General features: G+C 45.1%; 1 protein-coding gene across 1 annotated transcript; it reads left to right on the top strand.

Moving 5' to 3' along the window:
• Nucleotides 1-6957: 6957 nt before the first annotated feature.
• IVNS1ABP (influenza virus NS1A binding protein) lies at nt 6958-17695 on the top strand. Its single transcript, XM_058842444.1, has 14 exons — nt 6958-6973; nt 8197-8323; nt 8648-8817; nt 8904-8979; nt 9710-9883; nt 10256-10381; nt 11759-11866; nt 13938-14064; nt 14596-14820; nt 14899-15020; nt 15177-15303; nt 15386-15517; nt 15662-15835; nt 16266-17695. The coding sequence occupies exons 2-14, from the start codon at nt 8213-8215 to the stop codon at nt 16517-16519; spliced, it is 1926 nt and encodes a 641-aa protein (XP_058698427.1). The 5' UTR covers nt 6958-6973; nt 8197-8212; the 3' UTR covers nt 16520-17695.
• The last annotated feature ends 20 nt before the right edge of the window (nt 17696-17715 follow it).

The following is a 17715-nucleotide window of genomic DNA, read 5'->3' as shown; positions in this document are numbered from 1 at the left end:
CTTTAAATCAGGAAGCAAACATGGATCCTCAGACTTCACCCGGCCCATGGATTATTTATGATTATCTTGTAGCAGCTCTCAGGCCCAGCCATGCATCAAGAGCTTGCATGGAAACATGTAACAAGCACACAGGGTTTCAAATACCCCTTGTTTATCAACAGGGATGTTTAAAAATGAATTTCCCTGGAAAGGCAGAATTTATCCTGAGGAGTGTGTGGGTATATTTCTCATGCAGCTGGGAAAATGACGTTCCCAGAGGGATTCCAGGGTGAGGTGGGATGGAGCTATCACGGTCTCACACGGAGGGCAAGCTGCCAGGGAGAGTTCCCAACATTAAACATGGTATTTTTTGGTCTAACAGATACGATGCCTTGAACTACGGCCCAGACTGGTGAGGGGTCATGGCTGAAGGAGTGTTGTGGCTGAGGGGATAACATGGCTGAGAGGGAGTAATGGCTGAGGTCAAACGGGTGAGGGAGAGCCGTGGCTGAGGGGGTGTTATAGCTAAGGAGGAGAAATGACCGAGGGAGACTTGTAGCCGAGGCGTTGACACGGCTAAGGGAGAGTCACGGCTGAGAAAGTGTCACGGCTGAGAAAGTGTCACGGCAGGGCGGATTTCATGGGGGTGTCGTGGCTGAGGGGAGCAGATCTGAAAAACAAAGGTTACAGAACCAGTTGCGCTCGTGGCTGAACGCTGCGACCAAAGCTCGCGGCGGAAGCCGCTACCAGCAGAAACGGGCACGGTACTTCTGGCCCGACCACCGCCTCCGCCCCAGCCCCCACGGGCACAGCGCCTCTTCCCGCCGGCCCTGAGGCGGAGGGGCCGTGCAGGGCGGGGCGGCCGGACTCGTTTCGCGGCCGAGCGGAGCCGAACGGGGCCGATCGCAGCCTCCTCAGCACCGCCTCCTCTCCTCCCCGCTCTCCTCCCGCCTGGCGGAGGCGGAGGGTCTGGGGCGCAGCGCTGTGCGTGTGTCTGCAGTTCCCGCGGCCGCGCTTCTCCGCTTCGCTCCCGCCGTCTTCCCTCGGCAGCGCCGCGCCCTCCGCTCTCTCCGCTTCCTCTGTTCCTGCGCTGCCCCTTCCCGGCCAGCCGGGGCTGCGCCTGCGAGTCTTCTTCCCCCGCATTCTGGAGGCTCCCAATATGTTCACTGCCGTCCGCGCTCAGAGGCACCAGGTACGGCGGGCAGGGGCCGTACGGTCGCGCTTTGTTCGGCGCTGGGGAGCGCGTGGAGGCGGCGGCCCGCGCCGGCGGCCCGCGCTCGCCGAACTGGAGCCCCTGCGGCCCTGCGGCGCTTTGTTGCTCGTTCGGGGCCCGTTTTCTGGGGCCGTGGAGTTGCCCGCATGGCCTGAAGGGCTTGAGGCCTCTCCCTCCGTGCCGGGGGAACGAGGGTGGGCCTGGCGGCCGGGGGTGCAGTGTAGCCCCCGGCTGGGAATTCCCGGGTTCCCCACGCGTTCGGGTGCGGTGCCAAGGTCAGGCGCTGCCTCTCCAAGCGCCACGCTGCAGCCGCGGAGCGGCATCTTCCTAAACCCTTACCGTGAGTGGGGAAAAAAGAAAAAGAGTCGCGGGAATCCTGGACTTTGAAGGAAATAGCCACTCCGGGATGAGCAGCGTGTGCTGACAGCTGTTTGCCAATGTCATGACCCTCCCTGTCATCTATCCCAGTTCTTGGAAGTGGGCGATAATAAAGCAAAGACAGTGGCTGTCAGCCCACATTAGTGCTTCGGGGGAAAGCTGATGAGGGTGAATGACCACAGCGGTTTGTTTTTGGTGTTTTAGGGTTTTTTTGGGGGGTGGTTGGGGAGATATACAGTATTTTCTGCCTGCATGCACCAATTTCGAGAGCTTTTTAGAATTTTCAGAGATGCTTCAAGGTAGAAAATGCCTTTGCATTGGCACTTTTGCTGTTTCTTCACCCAGCATTCCCACAGACAATAAAACCTGAATTGGCTATAATTTCATGCAGGGGAGAAGTATACTGACAGTGAGAGGCGAAGCATCCGAATTCTTTCCCAAGGAGATGGGTGGTGATAGACTAATGGAAATACAGTCTCATGTCACTCCTTATTTTTTGTGAGGTTTGTGAAGGGAGGACTTTTTTTAGTTTGCAGTGATGGGTATGTAGACATCACATTGATTCCCATTCTGTCAACGAGCTATAGGATAAGAAAGCAAACAGGATGTGGTGCTTTGATGGTGAGATTGGTTTAATTTTAGAAAACAGATTTTGTAGCCACAAGCCTTACTTCTGGAGAACAGGATGAAACAGTCAGGGAATACTTTCCAGTTAGGAAGCTGTGTGTTTGCTGCTGCAATTAAGTCTAATTTTGTTTTTATCAGCTTGAGTTCTTAAGAAGCAGGAGATGGTAAAAAAGGCAAAACCTGCCCAGAATGGGGGTGGAAGACAAGAAGGACATACAAGTAAAAATCGCTGATTTGGTTGTGTGACAGATGTTTGGATAACTGTAGGAAGTGTGTGTTAGTAGAAAAAAATCCTGGGGGTGGGGAAAGGGGAGGAAAGAACTCAGATTTTAGTAGAGTGAATGTGAGGCAGAAGGTTGAAAAACGGAGATGTCGATAAAGACTTTGACTACAGCAGCAAAAGTATAAAATGGGAAAGGAGAGGAAAGGCAGAGCCAGTGTGAAAAAGGAACTAATGACCAGAGCTAGGGTTGAGAAAGGTGGGAGGCCAGTCCTGGAAGCCAGTGCTGAATGGGCAGCTGAAGTGTTACAGCTGAGGGTTGTCGCTGGAACAGCAGTAACATTCAAGTATGAAGCCTGCTGCTTATAAATTTTTAAAGTCTGCATGCATAAATGTCTTTGGAAGAGCTCTGTGGGTTTGCTCTCTATAGAGAGTCCAAGCATTTCATCTTCCAGGGCTGCATGTATGAGATTGTGGAAAATGTTCACAGTACTTTGTCCTTCCTCTTCAGTTCCTAACCAGTGATAGCAAATATTCCATCTTTAATCTCTCTCTCCTCACTGTTGGCATAGGAGAATAACTGAGGTTGATGTGCAGTGAAATAGAGCAATTTTTTGTACAAGTCATAGTTATCAGTGGGATTAAATTTTTAGTGGAAAGCAACTGAAAAGTGAATAAGGAAAATAAAATTGTTGCAAATTCAGAGTCTTACTTTAGATTACTGGTATAAAGAGGTTGAGTGGTGTAATGTCAATAAATGTCTTGGTCTTAGGTGTTTTGCCCAAATGCAGACTCAGACATGAAAAGACCATTTTTTTTACCATAAATAAATGCTAATGTATGAAAGAAATGTTTTGAGGACGTTTGGTTTTATCTTCTGATACAGCGAATGGACTGTGAGCAGTTGTAGGAATGACCTACATTTCCTCTGAGCTGGGCTGTCACAAGCCAGAAAGCTTCGACTAGGTGTTAAATTCCATTTCTGTTCACAAGTGTCAGTCAAGTGTCTGTCATTACATCAGCAAGTATTGGTTTTAAATCAAAATATTACCAAGTATCTCCCCAAAAGTAGTGCTTTTTATCTGTGAGTTGAAAAAGTAATACCTTAATTTGACTACAAGGTTTGTGCAGAATTGGCACAGCAAACACTGCGCATGGACGATGGGCCTTATTAAAGATGAGAGGTAAAATAGACGGTTCCTGTGTTGTTAGGTCATGGGCAAGGTGACTGCTGCCTCTTGGGGTGTCTTCGTGTTCTCCTGAGACCACAGCTCCTGCAAAAGAGGCTCTGCAGGGGAGAGGCCTAGGATCACTGATCAGTGATCCTTGAGGATCACTGTTTCTCAGTATCGTTATTTAGGTGAGTTTTCTCAAATGTACCTTTAAATGGCAATACAGTGAAATAGCGCAGTTTAAAAGGAGGGAATCTCCCTTCTGAAAGTCAGGATGTGCAGCCAGTTTATTTCTGAGTGCATTATGAGCTGTGATTCACTCATGGTCCTGTGGTACATGTACGTGGCAAAGGAAAATCTCAGTCTTCGCACAACATCAGGTGTCAAGAAACACAATTACTACAACAAGGTTGTGTTTAAAATCAAGCAGCTGGGCAGACATTTGAGTCCTGGCATTCCTGTGCCTGGGAGCTGCCAGTGTGCCAGAACACACCATGTGGATGTTCTGTGACTTCAGGCCTGCCTGAGCCCAGTGTAGTCAGCTTTTGATCCAAGTGCGTCTCCAGCCCCAACACTAGTGCCAGTCCTTACTGTTAAAGCTACAACAAAAATCCAGAGTTTACGCATTACTTTTTTTTTTTTTTTTTTTGCATATTTCAAGTGCAGGGAATAGCTGCTCTCAAGTAGGAGTTTTCTCCAGTGGAATGTGTTGCTCCCATTCTGGGATGATAATTCTGTAGTTTTAATGTGTTTAAAGAAATGCGTTTGGGTGGAGCTTGAATAGCCATCAAGTCAGAGGCACCAGGCTTTAGCTGGCTGAGAATCATCTGGGAACATCTCACTTGGCTTAAAAAAATTCTAAATCCTGGATAATTATAAAAAAAGCCAGAGTTCTTGATAGGCTGAGCTAAAAGGGAATATAAGCAATGAGGGGAGGGTAATGACAAAATGATTTTGACTTTTAAAAATAATTTAAAGGAAAAAGTTTGTTTGCAGTACCTGTTTATAGTCTTTAATGCAGTATAGGCAGTGTTCTTGACTTTGTAGTGAGTTTTGGCTGATAGTTTGGGTTGTGTTCTACAAGTAGTATTCCAAAATATGGAAAGTTGTGAATCTGCTTGTGCTGTTTAATGCTGTTTTGAGTAATAATATTATCCATGACACACACAACAGCGTTGAAACTCTGTGGCAGTAATCAAGATGTTCAAATTCCTACGTATTCAGATTGGACAATACCATTAGGGACATAAATGCATCTGCATGGGATTGGTGTCTTGCACAAAGAAGGAGTTTAACAGATCTTCCATTTCAATCCAGAACTATTTTGAATGACCTTCTTATGTCTTCAAGGTCCCAAGTGAATACGTGTGGCACAGTTAGAACTTTGAAAATAAAACGTATGTGTTACAGCAGAATGTGACAACACATGCCCAGAGATGTAAATTGAGTGAGGCTTATCTTGGGATTTAGTTAGAATAGTTTGACTAGCTGTCCTGTGACTTGAAATGTTTTGGTTGTGGTGGATCTTGGGGGAAGGTGTGGACATCAGGCTGTTGGGTTCTGTTTTGAGAAGCTTGCTCTAAAAATTGCAGTGTTTATGCCAGTTTACCAATGGGGGAAGTGTTGACTGCCAAATGCCTAATTAAACAATATTTGTTAAGAAGCTGACACCAAGCTCTACTTAACTTGCTTGTCTTGCTTTCTTAACTTGTAGGATTATAAAAAGAATACACCTTAGTTTATTATTATTTAATCTCACCTATATGTGAGACTCCTTTTCCCAGCAAAGCAGGCTGGCATTGCAATGTATTGAAGGAAGTTGTGTCCAGGGCTGCTGCTCCTGCAATGCCCCAGCAGTCTGGGGTGCTGCATTCCCGGCGGACGCTGCTGTGCTGGGGAGCAGGTGTTCCCTTCTCCGGGCTGTGTGGCTGTGCCTGCTCCAGCAGCCAAGCTCAGCCAGCGTTCACTCTGCCCGCGCGGTTCTCTGCTGGAATATTCTGTGTGTCCGGCTGTGGCAATGGGGGCAGTGTCCCGTGGAGCTGGTACGTGGTGGGATAATGCCCTCTGCCGCTCCTGGGAATCAGCCTCCTGCTGGTTACCGCGGCACCAGGCAGGTCCTGCTCCTGCCAAAGTCACTGCCGGACTGAGTGCTGGCCACGCACCAGGGTCACATGGTTCTCTTCCCTGTAACGGAGGGCACTTTTAGTTTTTGACAAGGAGAAATGAGCTGCACCTATTTTTAGGAAACCCAGTTCCCAATGTGGCATTTATTCTGTAGATACAAATATAGTGTTGGAACCGAAGTGATTGATGTTTTCCTGAGGTGGCACCAGGGTCATGGAAAGTTCCAGAGTGAGTGTTTGTTGCCTGTTCCCTCCCCGCTGCTGCTGGAGGGAACAGGCAGCAGCTCCTCCTCCTCTTCCCTCCCCAAAAAAATCCCAGCATAAAGAGCCCACCAGCATGTGAATTCCCAGCAAAGCCACGCCAGTCTGCAGTGCAGAGCTCAGTCAGAACCCAACAGATTCTGTTCCCAGTGTGACAAAGAGACATTTTACCAAAGAAAGCTGTCATACAGATAGTGATTCCTGACTTTATTAATCTGTCTGGAAGTAGCGGAGACTGGAGACATGCCCAGTCATTTCAGACATGTCCTTCATCCATCTTCAGACAATTTTAGGCGTTTGGTAGAAGAAGGCTATAAGTAGATGAGCACAAGAAGAGCCAAAGGTAGGAGGCTTGTGGATTGGGTGCTTTTAGAAAATGGAGTAATTTGTGTTGCATTACATGTGAATTACCTACTTGTGGAAGCAGTAATGATAATAGGACGTGCTGAAGGGCAGCGTTTGTAAGGGATTGGCTAAAATGGGATTCAGCTCTTCTGACTTTTTCTCCAAGCACTGATTTAGCCCTTTTCTTGTCTCTGGAGGTATAATGATGATGTGGTTTATCTCTTACTAGGCATGAGGACATATTGGTGTCAATATGGAATTTTTCAGGCTGCTTGCTTTTTGTGGGAAAAAAAAGCCAAACAAAGCCACACCAAACTTGTTTGTAAAGAAAAACTTGTTCATTTGGGTTAGGAACATGAATCAAGTTTTATGTGAAATACGTGGCAGCACTCTGTCATCTTTACTTGATACCTTCTCCTTTATTGCAGGTTATGATGCATGATTATCACAGAAGAAATTCATGTCTATAGCTCATAAGGACTATATTACATCATCTTCAAGCCTGATAGTTTTGGAATCCATACTGCAGCTGCAAACACACGTCTGCTTTTGCATTTCCACAAACATCTTCCCTGTCAGGAGATCCTGAAACTCAAGTGCTCTAACACAGTGATACCATTGGGCTGTTTTAAATTTATAGTCATATATTTGCTTGGTAAGTTGTACCATTAATTGTGTATACAGTAGTTAATTCTTCTGCTGAAATTATGCAAATTTAAAATCTTGGTGTCTTTTCTTTAATAGAACACAACCAGTGGATGTTTGTAAGTAAGATTATTGCTGCCAGTTTAGGGTTAAATACTCGCAGTAGTAAGTGAATTTAAAACAGATGGATTAACACTAAGTATTTTGTGGGAGCCTTGGTATTTTTGTTACTGATTTTTGCAATCCAGTTTTTCTGGATTTTTTTTTCAGTTTTCTTATTTAGTGTGATCTTCAGAATTTTCTTAAACTTGAGATGGAAGTACAAATCGTTGGTGGTAACATTAGTAGAATCCCACATTTATTTTACTCTAAGTTTTTTAAGGTAACTGTACTTTTGTGTATGTTAGCAGCTCAAACTTACAAATCTGATTTTTTTTTTCAATTACTATTTCAAATTCATTAGGTCACCTAAGGGTAATAGTTTAGCATTCTTAATTAGGTTTTTATTTGGAAAGTGGTTAACTAAAAAAATAATCAATTAAAGGAGCTATAGAATAGCTTCCAGATTAAAAAAATTAACGTTTCCTGAAGTTATTTTTTCAGTCGAGGACTGATCACCCTGAGGTGATATCTTTGTATATGGCTGAAGTCTTCAGAGGAAGTTGTTCTAACTTTGAGATTACTGAAAATACATGATTGTTTTTCAAAATTTATTAAATTTTGTCTGTTTTGTTGGTCATGATGTTCTTTCATGACTTCCAGCTGCTCTGAAATACTGAGTCATTACTCATAAAATTAAACGGAAAATGTTGATCTATCTATCTATTCTACTTCACTAGCTATTTTAAATTCTCTTTAAGTTCTTACTTTTCAGTGTAGCTGGTTTCATGTCTGCAAAAAATGCAGCTGGACCAGGATGGTAGGGAACGGAAAGTGGCGATGAATAATGATAGCTGGGGATGGATGTACCAGAAAAAGATCTTTAGGGTGGGGAACATGTGTAAACCAGTGGCTCCCAGCTTGCTCCCACAGAGCTGGCACATATTCAGCCTGTGGTTTTGAACCCAGTACCTGCTGAAGTGATGTGGATGCATTAAAAGCTGCAGCTTCAATCCCTGAATATCATTAATCCATTAATGCCCCCTGCATGTTTGTTTGCAAACAGTGTGTTGCTAGTACTGCTGTACTGAAGTAAAATGCTGTAGATGTAACCTTTGCCCACTGTGTGTGCAGCCAGACCAACACCAAAATGATTCCCAATGGATATTTGATGTTTGAGGATGAGAACTTCATCGAGTCATCTGTTGCCAAACTCAACGCCTTACGGAAGAGTGGTCAGTTCTGCGATGTCCGCCTCCAGGTACCTGTGCCCTGCCCCAGTGGGGTGCCTGGAGGGATATGGGATTACACCATGTGAAGCTGTTGCCTTACTGACTGGGAGATGTGAGATTTTTAGAATTTTTTTTAGAATTTTCTGCATTTTCTGAAAAATGCATACTAAAAAAAAGCAAATGGGGTGCACTTTGAGGGAAGTGATGCTAATTTTCAGCTGGAGACAGTTGATTTCAAAATTGATTTGGACTGTGGCACTCACCTGAGTAGGCTTTCATATTGTTATAATACAAAAGTAGTTACAAAAAATCCTCACCAGCACGTGGGCTTCTTGTTTGTGTTTGACATAAAGGTGTGTGGACATGAGATGCTGGCGCATCGAGCCGTGCTGGCATGCTGCAGTCCCTACCTGTTTGAAATCTTCAACACTGACAGTGACTGTCATGGGGTTTCCCACGTGAAATTCGATGATCTCAACCCAGAAGCTGTTGAAGTTCTATTGAATTATGCTTATACTGCTCAGTAAGTAGTTCTCTCAGTTACTAGAGAGAGGATAAACTTTGATTTGAAAAATCAGAATAATAGAGGTAAATTTCTCTCCTTTATAGGTTAAAAGCTGATAAAGAGCTGGTGAAAGATGTATACTCTGCAGCAAAGAAGTTGAAGATGGAGAGGGTTAAGCAGGTATGGTTCTCAGCTCTTCTGGAAGTCTGTTCAGCCTTCCCAGGCTGACAGCATTGCACCTTTTGGTGTTAGTGAGCCAAAACCTGATGCTTCTGTGGAAGAAGTGCTCAGCACAAAGCTGCTGTAGCTGTTCCTTTGCAATGTGTTGATTTGGTGCCAGCTGGATGTGTTGCTTCCACTTGAGCTGTCTTGGTGCCAGGATGTTTGTCCCAAAAGTTACGCTTTGTATTTGTGAACCTGTGTAAGAAACTAACAGCTTTGAATCTTGGTTGATTCTTTACCTTCAGGTCTGTGGCAGCAGTGCTGTGCTTGGTTGTGTTGGGAGCATGAACAGGCATGTAAATCTGTCAGAAAAAGAAAAATTCACACACTCCTGAAGATAAATTTGGCAGTGCTTGACTTTGGAAATACCCTTAGCCACAGATAGGGGTGCCCTTTACAAGGGAATTGGGATTATTAGCTCAGCCGACTGAGAAGTAGTTTTGAATAAGTGTTCAGTAGAAAAGTGTGGGGTCAATGTAGATGTGAGTAGCTTCCAAATGTGTCTGACTTTGTCATTTCAGATGTGCATATTCCTGTGGAAGGCAACATTCCCTTTGCAGCACTGGCATTGCAGAGTCACTGCTCTGCAATTAGAATAACTGCTGCTGCTGTTGTATGTTGGGTTAGATAATTTTAATGTATAAAAACTGTCTGCTTGTACACTAAGTTGCAGCTCTTTCATTGCCAGGTATGTGGTGACTATTTGCTCTCCAAGATGGACACGCAGAGCTGCATCTCATACCGGAACTTTGCCAGCTGCATGGGAGACTCTCGGTTGTTGAACAAGATTGATGGCTACATTCAGGAACACCTTGTAGAGATTTCAGAGCAGGAGGAATTTCTCAAGCTCCCACGGTTAAAGGTTAGCCTAAGTTTGTAGAATTCCTTCTGGTACAGGATTTCCAAAAAGCAGCCTGAGGAGCAACTAGGATTTCCTTCCCTTTTGGGGGCAAGAAAGCTTGGTGTACTGACTGCTGCCAACAATGTGACAATTCCGAATCTGTGTCCTATTCTTACTGCTGTGAACTTTAACTGTAGAGAACAGGTGCTGTCACCCTTTCCAGGTGTAAAAGGTGATTGCATTTAAAAGTGCTTTCTAGTTCCACAGACTGAAAGCTCCTTGTGGTGTTTTCTGGCTCTGTGGTAAAGTGAGAGTTGTGCTTGCTGTGCAAAGTACAGCATGCTACAGGGTAATTCCTAGAGAGTAAATAATCTTTTTGTCTTCTTCCTCAAGCTTGAAATAATGCTGGAAGACAATGTTGGCCTACCCAGCAATGGCAAATTGTACACAAAGGTAATCAACTGGGTACAGCGCAGCATCTGGGAGAATGGAGGCAGCCTGGAAGATCTAATGGAAGAGGTTAGTTCTTAAGAAAATGGGATTATGGCATTAAACATTAAAAAAAAAACAACCCAAAAAAGCCAATATGAAGGATGATCCCTTTTTACTATTTTTTTTCTTCTTCACTTTTTTAAACTATGACCCTAAAGAATTTAAATTTTGCTGTAGGTACCCCTAAGCTGAGAAACTGGGGGGGTGTTCAGGTGAGCTGAATGCACTGTTCAGTCTGGTCTTCACTTTCCTTTTTGCTCCCTGTTGCTGTATAGTAGCCTCAGAGTGGCCTGTATCTGCTTTAGTTTGGGGAGGTGGTACTGAGTCTTGTAGATTGGTGATGTTTTCCTTTGCAGGTTTTGCTTGTAAATGCACAGTAGGTAAAAGCTTCTAATGGTTGTTCCTCCCCGTTGGTTTATCTCCCCATAGGTTTATTAACAAAACTAGGATACCAAGGCTGAAGAACCAAGAAGAGCCTCAAGTGTATTGACACGTACAGAAGCAGCAGTCCTGCCCCAGTGCTCCTAAGAAAATCCGCTGTGGGCAGAGAACGATCATGATGATTTAATGGTGTTTACTTACTCCTTTACAGGATGCATTATTTTGAAATTTGTGTGTTGTTAAATGGCTTTTCTTATGAATACTAATGGTAGATGTAGCCTGGGCAGTGTTCAATGGCAAAATTAGCGGGGAGACAAAATTTTTAATTGGCTCCAGCAAACGGACTTTACCAAATCTTGTGAAATTCTTCAAAATTTTTCCAAGTCTGCTAATGCAAGCACAAAAGATCCCCAGAAACACTTGTCTAGGCAAAAGTACATGTTGATGCTGTCATATAATCTGAAGTGTGTATTTCTTCTTGGAGAAGCTAATTTTTTAAAAGCTTTGATCATGTGGAAATTAAGATGTGTTTCATTGGAACAGCTGCATCTGATTTCAGTGGTGAACAACAGTTTCTTCCAGAACTTAAATTTGTGTTGTCTTCCCTCATTCCCATACCTTTCTTTTAGAGTCCACTGTTGGCTTCTCTTGGCCTTTTTTGATGGAGATAAATATGTGTATTTTCATAGCAGAAAACTTGTGTGCAGGGATAAGGAAAATGCTTGCATGAGACTGTGAATTTGTGTAACTCTGCAAATTAATGTGCCTTTTGCTTGTCTAATGTTTCTGTGCTGGGAAAACAGCAGAAGCCTATGGAAAATGAAGATTTCTCTCAAGCTGAGAAAGTAAGGAACCTTCACCCCCTGTTTGAAGATTACCACCATGACATCTGCTTCCTTTTAGTTTTGCCACTGTGTGAGCTTAAGATGAGCTGATGAGCAGTGTCGTGCCTGGGGTAATGTGCCTGTAGCTAAGGAGCACAGAGACAGCAGCCACATGGGTGTTCTGTTGTTGTTTTTGCAGGTGCAAACGCTGTACTACTCAGCTGATCACAAGCTGCTTGATGGAAATCTGCTAGATGGACAGGCTGAGGTGTATGGCAGTGATGATGACCACATTCAGTTTGTGCAGGTACCAATTGCAGACAGTCTCAGGTAACCCCAGGTAGACTGGAGCAGTTTACAGCAGACCTGAAGTCCTCTGTTCTGCTGGCAGAGAAGGCTGCAAGTGCTGTAGGGGAGAAATGCACCATGAGAAGGTGTCTGGCTGGGAGCTGCTGCAGGCTGTGATGTGCTCTCAGCTTCTGTCTCTTTGGCAGACTGGGCTGGCTCTCAGGCTTTGCAAAACAGAGTGCTCTAATTCTGACTTAAAAATCAATCCTGACTGTTAGAAGAAAGAAGAGACAGACAAGCACTCAGCTGTAGGAAGTCAGCTGAGACCTTGTAGAGTTCCCAGAGACTAGAGAAGCAAGGACTGCTGCTTGGCTTGCAGTGGGGAATGTGTCTGGTAAATCTGAGCCCAGAAAGAGATTCCAGATCCAAGTTCTAATACTTCAGCTGCCAGCATCCACTTCTTTTGTTCAGCTGCACTGGTGGTGTAGCTGCCAAATCTCTCTGATGCTTTGACTGAGTGCAAATAACTTCTGTGCTTTTTGAGAGATGTTTTTATGTGTGGTTTGTTTTTTTTTTTTAATTTCTTACCAGGTGTAATCCTTCTGAAATCCAGAAACTCCAAAAAACTACATGGTGTAGTACAAATGCAGGCTAAGATAGAATGAATAAAAAAGGACTAACAGTTGTAAATTATCAGTTGCTTTATACAAATGAACTTGGTTTAAATTTATGATTTTGAAGCAGATACATTATAATATTTTATAACAGTGAAACACGTTCATACAAAAAGTTTACTTCATGAAATTTTTAGCTAATGAGTAAAACACTGGCCATCCCAGAATGTAGATTTTAGAAGTGAAATAAGAGGAAAAGGAAAAGCCAGCTAATTTTCCAGTTTCTTAATTGTTTTTAGAAAGCCTTCACAGGGTTCTCCACATCTGGATACCACTTGTAAAGCATAGAAGCAGACAGGTGAATGTTTTAATTTTCAGAAATAAGACCAGGACTTCTCAACGTTTTTCTACAAATCCTTTCTGATTAGAAAAATCACCAACTTCAGACATCCTAAACAGCTGAGAGAGCTAACACTAAAAAACTTCTAGATGCCAGTCCTGAAAAAATTGTAACTTTTACATTTTAAATTACAAAACTTTGTATTTTGTGTTGGGGTTGAGGCAGTTTAAAGATAGGCACATAAGCGGTTAATTGGATGAAGGTCCAGAAATAACAGAAATGCTCTCTACAAGTGTGCTGGTTGTCACGGTGAGCTGAGCTTAGCAATCCAGATCCTCTGTGTGAGGTTATCTGAGTTAGGTGTGTGTTTCAGAAGTCTTGTGACAGTTTCCATGGAGATAAGGTTGCAGAGAACTGTGCAAGCATGGAAGACTTGGGACTGTGGTGATAAACTCTGCTGCTGAACAGAATACCACAGTAACTTCCTGTGCTTCAGGAAGAGTCTCAACAACCCAGCCAACTGGGCTGAAACTGTTTTGAGTTTTTTCTTAATAGAGAAAAATAATACAAGCTACAGTATAAACTTAATTGGAGATGAAAAGAAAGCAGGAATCTCTTGTTAGTGGAAAGTATCAAGGGAGTAAAATCCAAGAAACAGCTAATCTGAGCACAGAGAGGAATTGAGGAGAAATTAGTTAGTCTTTAGGGAATGAAAAGAATAGTTAATTCACTTCCAAACAGTATTACATAATTAACTCAAGTTCCAGAAGCAGAGCTCGGGAGTGAGGCTCCTATGTGGTAGCTCAGTTCTCTCCAGCTGCGTGTGCCTCTTTCCTTACATTTGTAAATCCTGCTAGAAATGCACACTCACTTCAGGGATTTGCAGTCCAGCACCAGCAGTATAAAACTGCAGTCACAGGATAAAGTGAGTTCCAGGAGAAAAATGTAGGGTGGTTTTTGGCCACTGTTGCTGGGCAGGCAAGATGTTCTGCTGAAAATATAGGTGTGCTATAAATGCTGCTCTGCGGAGGTGGTAGATGAGTGTGCTCTGGAGTAGCTATGCAGAGTCTCAGAAGCAGAGAGGTAGAAGGAGCTGTCTCTGGCTAGGTTTCTGTAGCTGCCTTTTGATTTTGCAGAAGAGGCCACCACGTGAGAATGATCACAAGCAGATCAGTAGCAGCTCCTCTGGAAGTCTTTCTCCAAGTGCTACTGTTCAGAGTCCTAAACACGAGTGGAAAATCATTGCTTCAGAGAAGACTTCAAGTGAGTAACAGGGGCAGGGGTTGTCTAACAGATGTGTCTCGTCTCAGGTACCTGCCACCTTCCACTCCCTGGGGATTTCCTTCACATCTGTGAGGAATGCTGAGGTGTTTTTTCTTACTGATGATACAAGTCAAGTAATTTGTAGGGTGCTTCTGATGTACCTGGGGAAAACTGGGATCACATAGTTCTCAGTTCCTTATCAGCTAAATCCATGGTGAGCCATCGTTTTCCAAGAAAATCCTAATGAGACAGGCAGTCCATAGTTAATTAACAGAGCTGTTTGCTCTGTGTGAGGAGACTCCCAGCACATGTTTCAATTGCTGTCATATGACCTTTGAGCACTCTTTTAGTATCTGAAGCATAGTTGTCAGTAACTAACGCTTTTTCCAACACTTGGAAGCAGTAACCTGAAAAAATTAAGTTTCCGTGTTGCCAAGGGGAGCGGCACAACCAGCAGAGCCCATTTGGCATCCAGCTCAGTCCCCTTTCACGTGGCACCCTGCTTACAGTGGCGGTGTGCTGTCCCCGCAGGTAACACGTACCTGTGCCTGGCCGTGCTGGATGGGGTGCTGTGCGTCATCTTCCTGCACGGCCGCAACAGCCCCCAGAGCTCCCCCTCCAGCACCCCGCGGCTGCTGAAGAGCCTGAGCTTCGAGCTGCAGCCCAGCGACCTCATCGAGAAGCCCATGTCCCCCATGCAGTACGCCCGCTCGGGGCTGGGCACGGCCGAGCTCCATGGCAAGCTCATCGCTGCGGGTGAGCCGGGGCAGGGGCACTGGGCTGGGCCGTGTGCTGGTGCCTCTGAACGTGGGGCCAGTAACCTCTCTCTTGCAGGGGGCTATAACAGGGAGGAGTGCCTGCGCACCGTGGAGTGCTACGACCCCGAGAAGGACACCTGGACGTTCATCGCGCCCATGAGGACGCCGAGGGCCCGGTTCCAGATGGCAGTGCTGATGGTGTGTGGGGTGGGGAGCAAGCCTGTGGGACCTCACCTGGGCCGAGCTGGACAGGATCATTCTAGAAATTGTTTCTCTGTAGTTGCACGGTTACCAGAGCACTCAAGAGCTGACTGGTGTGCTGAGAGGTGACGGGTGTTGGTTTGTTCCTCTCAGGGGCAGCTGTATGTTGTGGGTGGGTCAAATGGCCACTCGGATGACTTGAGCTGTGGAGAGATGTATGAGCCTGAGATTGATGACTGGACCCCTGTTCCAGAGCTGCGGACCAACCGCTGCAATGCAGGTGAGGCTTCTGCAGCGCCCAGACTGGGGGGTGGAAACTCGGCCACTTCTTACTCATTTGCCATTCTTTCCTGTATTGACAGGAGTGTGTGCCCTGAATGGAAAGCTGTACATTGTGGGTGGTTCTGATCCCTATGGCCAGAAGGGACTGAAGAACTGTGATGTATTTGATCCTGTAACAAAGGCTTGGACAAGCTGTGCTCCCCTTAACATCCGTACGTTTGTTGGGGAGTCGGGTAGGGATGGGGAGAAAAGGGCAACTGTAGAACTGCACCAAACCAAAAACTACACCAAAGCAAAGCCCCTATGAGTTGCTGCTGCCGTGGGCTAGTGGCTTACTGTGCTGGCTTTGGTTGCAGGGAGGCACCAGTCGGCTGTGTGTGAGCTGGGAGGGTACCTGTACATCATTGGCGGGGCTGAGTCGTGGAACTGCCTCAACAGCGTGGAGCGCTACAACCCTGAGAACAACACCTGGACCCTGATGGCACCCATGAATGTGGCACGGCGTGGCGCCGGCGTGGCTGTTCGTGACGGTAGGGCTGGGGCTGCTGCTGCCTTGGGGCCTTTCATGTTTGCTCTGTACTCAAACCTTCATGTTTCCTGCTCCTTTTTGGGCAGGAAACAATACAGTAGGAGCCTGGCTAAATGGCCAGTTTTTGTTAAAAAAGCACAAACCTCTTGGTTGTGGGGCATTCACCCCACCTCTGTCCTCTGAAAGTGTCACTGTGCAGTTTCTAGAGCTGCACCTGTTTGAATTTGGACTTTGCCCTTACTCTGGGTCAAATTCCCATCAGCTGTCATGGGCAGGAAACACAAAGCACATTGCTCCTGTAAGTTGAGACCTTGACCAGGCCAAGGTCTGCAGCAGCATCTGGGGTCCCTTTGGGCTTTGTCCAGCCTCCTGGTGGGAACACAGGGACAGCTGGTGCTAAGCAGTGAGTGTGGCTCCGTTTCCTCACACAGGAAAGCTCTTTGTGGCTGGAGGATTTGATGGCACACATGCAGTGAACTGCGTGGAGATGTACGACCCTGCTAGGAACGAGTGGAAGATGATGGGCAGCATGACCACGCCCAGGAGCAACGCTGGCATCACCACCGTGGCCAACACCATTTATGCAGTGGGGGGCTTTGATGGCAATGAGTTCTTGAACACACTTGAGGTCTACAATCCAGAGTCAAACGAGTGGAGCCCCTACACCAAAATTTACAAGTTTTAAGTGAATTAAATTCCCTTTTCAAACTAACAGGCTTAGTGATGTAATTGTGTTTCAGTAGAGGTACACCTGTGAATAGGGGTGGGGAGGGCATAGATGTTGCCAACAGCAACACAGAGCTTTTGCATATTGCATATTAATGTGCTGTATATATTTGTTTTGGAAAGAATATTGAGATGAAGGTTTTTTGTGTATTTTAGAACTTCAAAGGTTTTTGTTTTGTTTTAAGATTTTGATGATAACACAAGAGAAACTAGACTGGGCATATCATTTCAGGAGCTTACCCCAGTGTTTGTCACTTTGCACATTGGATGACTTCCTGGAGGTGTGTTCTTGGGGCAGGAAGGGTAATGTTTGTGGGGGATAATGTTTTTTTCTTTCATCAGGCCTTGGTTTCCTTCAGTAACTGGAACAATCTGTAACAAGAAGCCTTATTTAAATAGATAAAATGGCTATTTTTTTTATTAAAAAAAGCTGACATGCCTCTGCTAATACCTTACCTTTTACAATTGCCTTTTTATAACAGTTTTTATATACTCAGCAGAATATTTTGTCTGTTGAAATGCAAATGGCAGATAAATGGTTATTGAAACAAAGAGACAGCCTTGGAGTTTCTAGAGCCCGAGTGGGACAGTGGATTGCCCCTGCAGGTGAGCTGCTGCCTCTGCTGTAATAGTGTGAGTTAGTCTGCACCACCTTCCTTAGAGCTGCACAGGGTTTCTGGACATGACACACCCAGACTTTCTAGGGTGGGAAAAGGATTCTGGCTCCAAGTACTTTGAGGAGAACGCAGAGGATGCTTTCTGTACAGCAGTTTTGTTACTCTGGGTGAGCTGATCTTTGTACAACAACAGTTTTGGGAGGGGGGTTCTTAGGGGTTTTAAACTCTTGCCAGCTGGCAAAGAAAATGTAGTACCTGTCTTAAGTTTATTTTTCTAATGTTGCCAGCTGGCAGTGTGATAGAACACGAATAACTTGATTTTGTATGTGCTATAGTCTTGTTTTAGTTTACTTTCTCTATTCCTATGGATCAAACATTGGGGTGGGATGACTTGGTGTCTAATGTGTAGTGCTGCACATCTAACTCTGGGTGCCAAAACTAGCACTGACTGCTTGCTGCTGCTGCAAACACATTAAAGGTACCTTTTGGGAAACCCTTGCACCACAGGTGTGCCCTGACCTGGCTCTGTGTCCTTTTC

The sequence above is a fragment of the Poecile atricapillus genome, chromosome 7 (genome assembly GCF_030490865.1).
Source record: "Poecile atricapillus isolate bPoeAtr1 chromosome 7, bPoeAtr1.hap1, whole genome shotgun sequence".
Classification (NCBI taxonomy): Eukaryota; Metazoa; Chordata; class Aves; order Passeriformes; family Paridae; genus Poecile; species Poecile atricapillus.
This window is presented reverse-complemented; position numbering and strand designations above follow the sequence as displayed.

Bases quoted from the DNA above. Each gene is read 5' to 3' on its own strand.
- IVNS1ABP (XM_058842444.1), top strand. From the start codon at position 8,213: ATGATTCCCAATGGATATTTGATGTTTGAGGATGAGAACTTCATCGAG. The intron at 8,818-8,903 runs GTAAGTAGTTCT...TCTCCTTTATAG, and splicing joins AATTATGCTTATACTGCTCA to GTTAAAAGCTGATAAAGAGC. The intron at 15,304-15,385 runs GTGAGGCTTCTG...CTGTATTGACAG, and splicing joins GACCAACCGCTGCAATGCAG to GAGTGTGTGCCCTGAATGGA.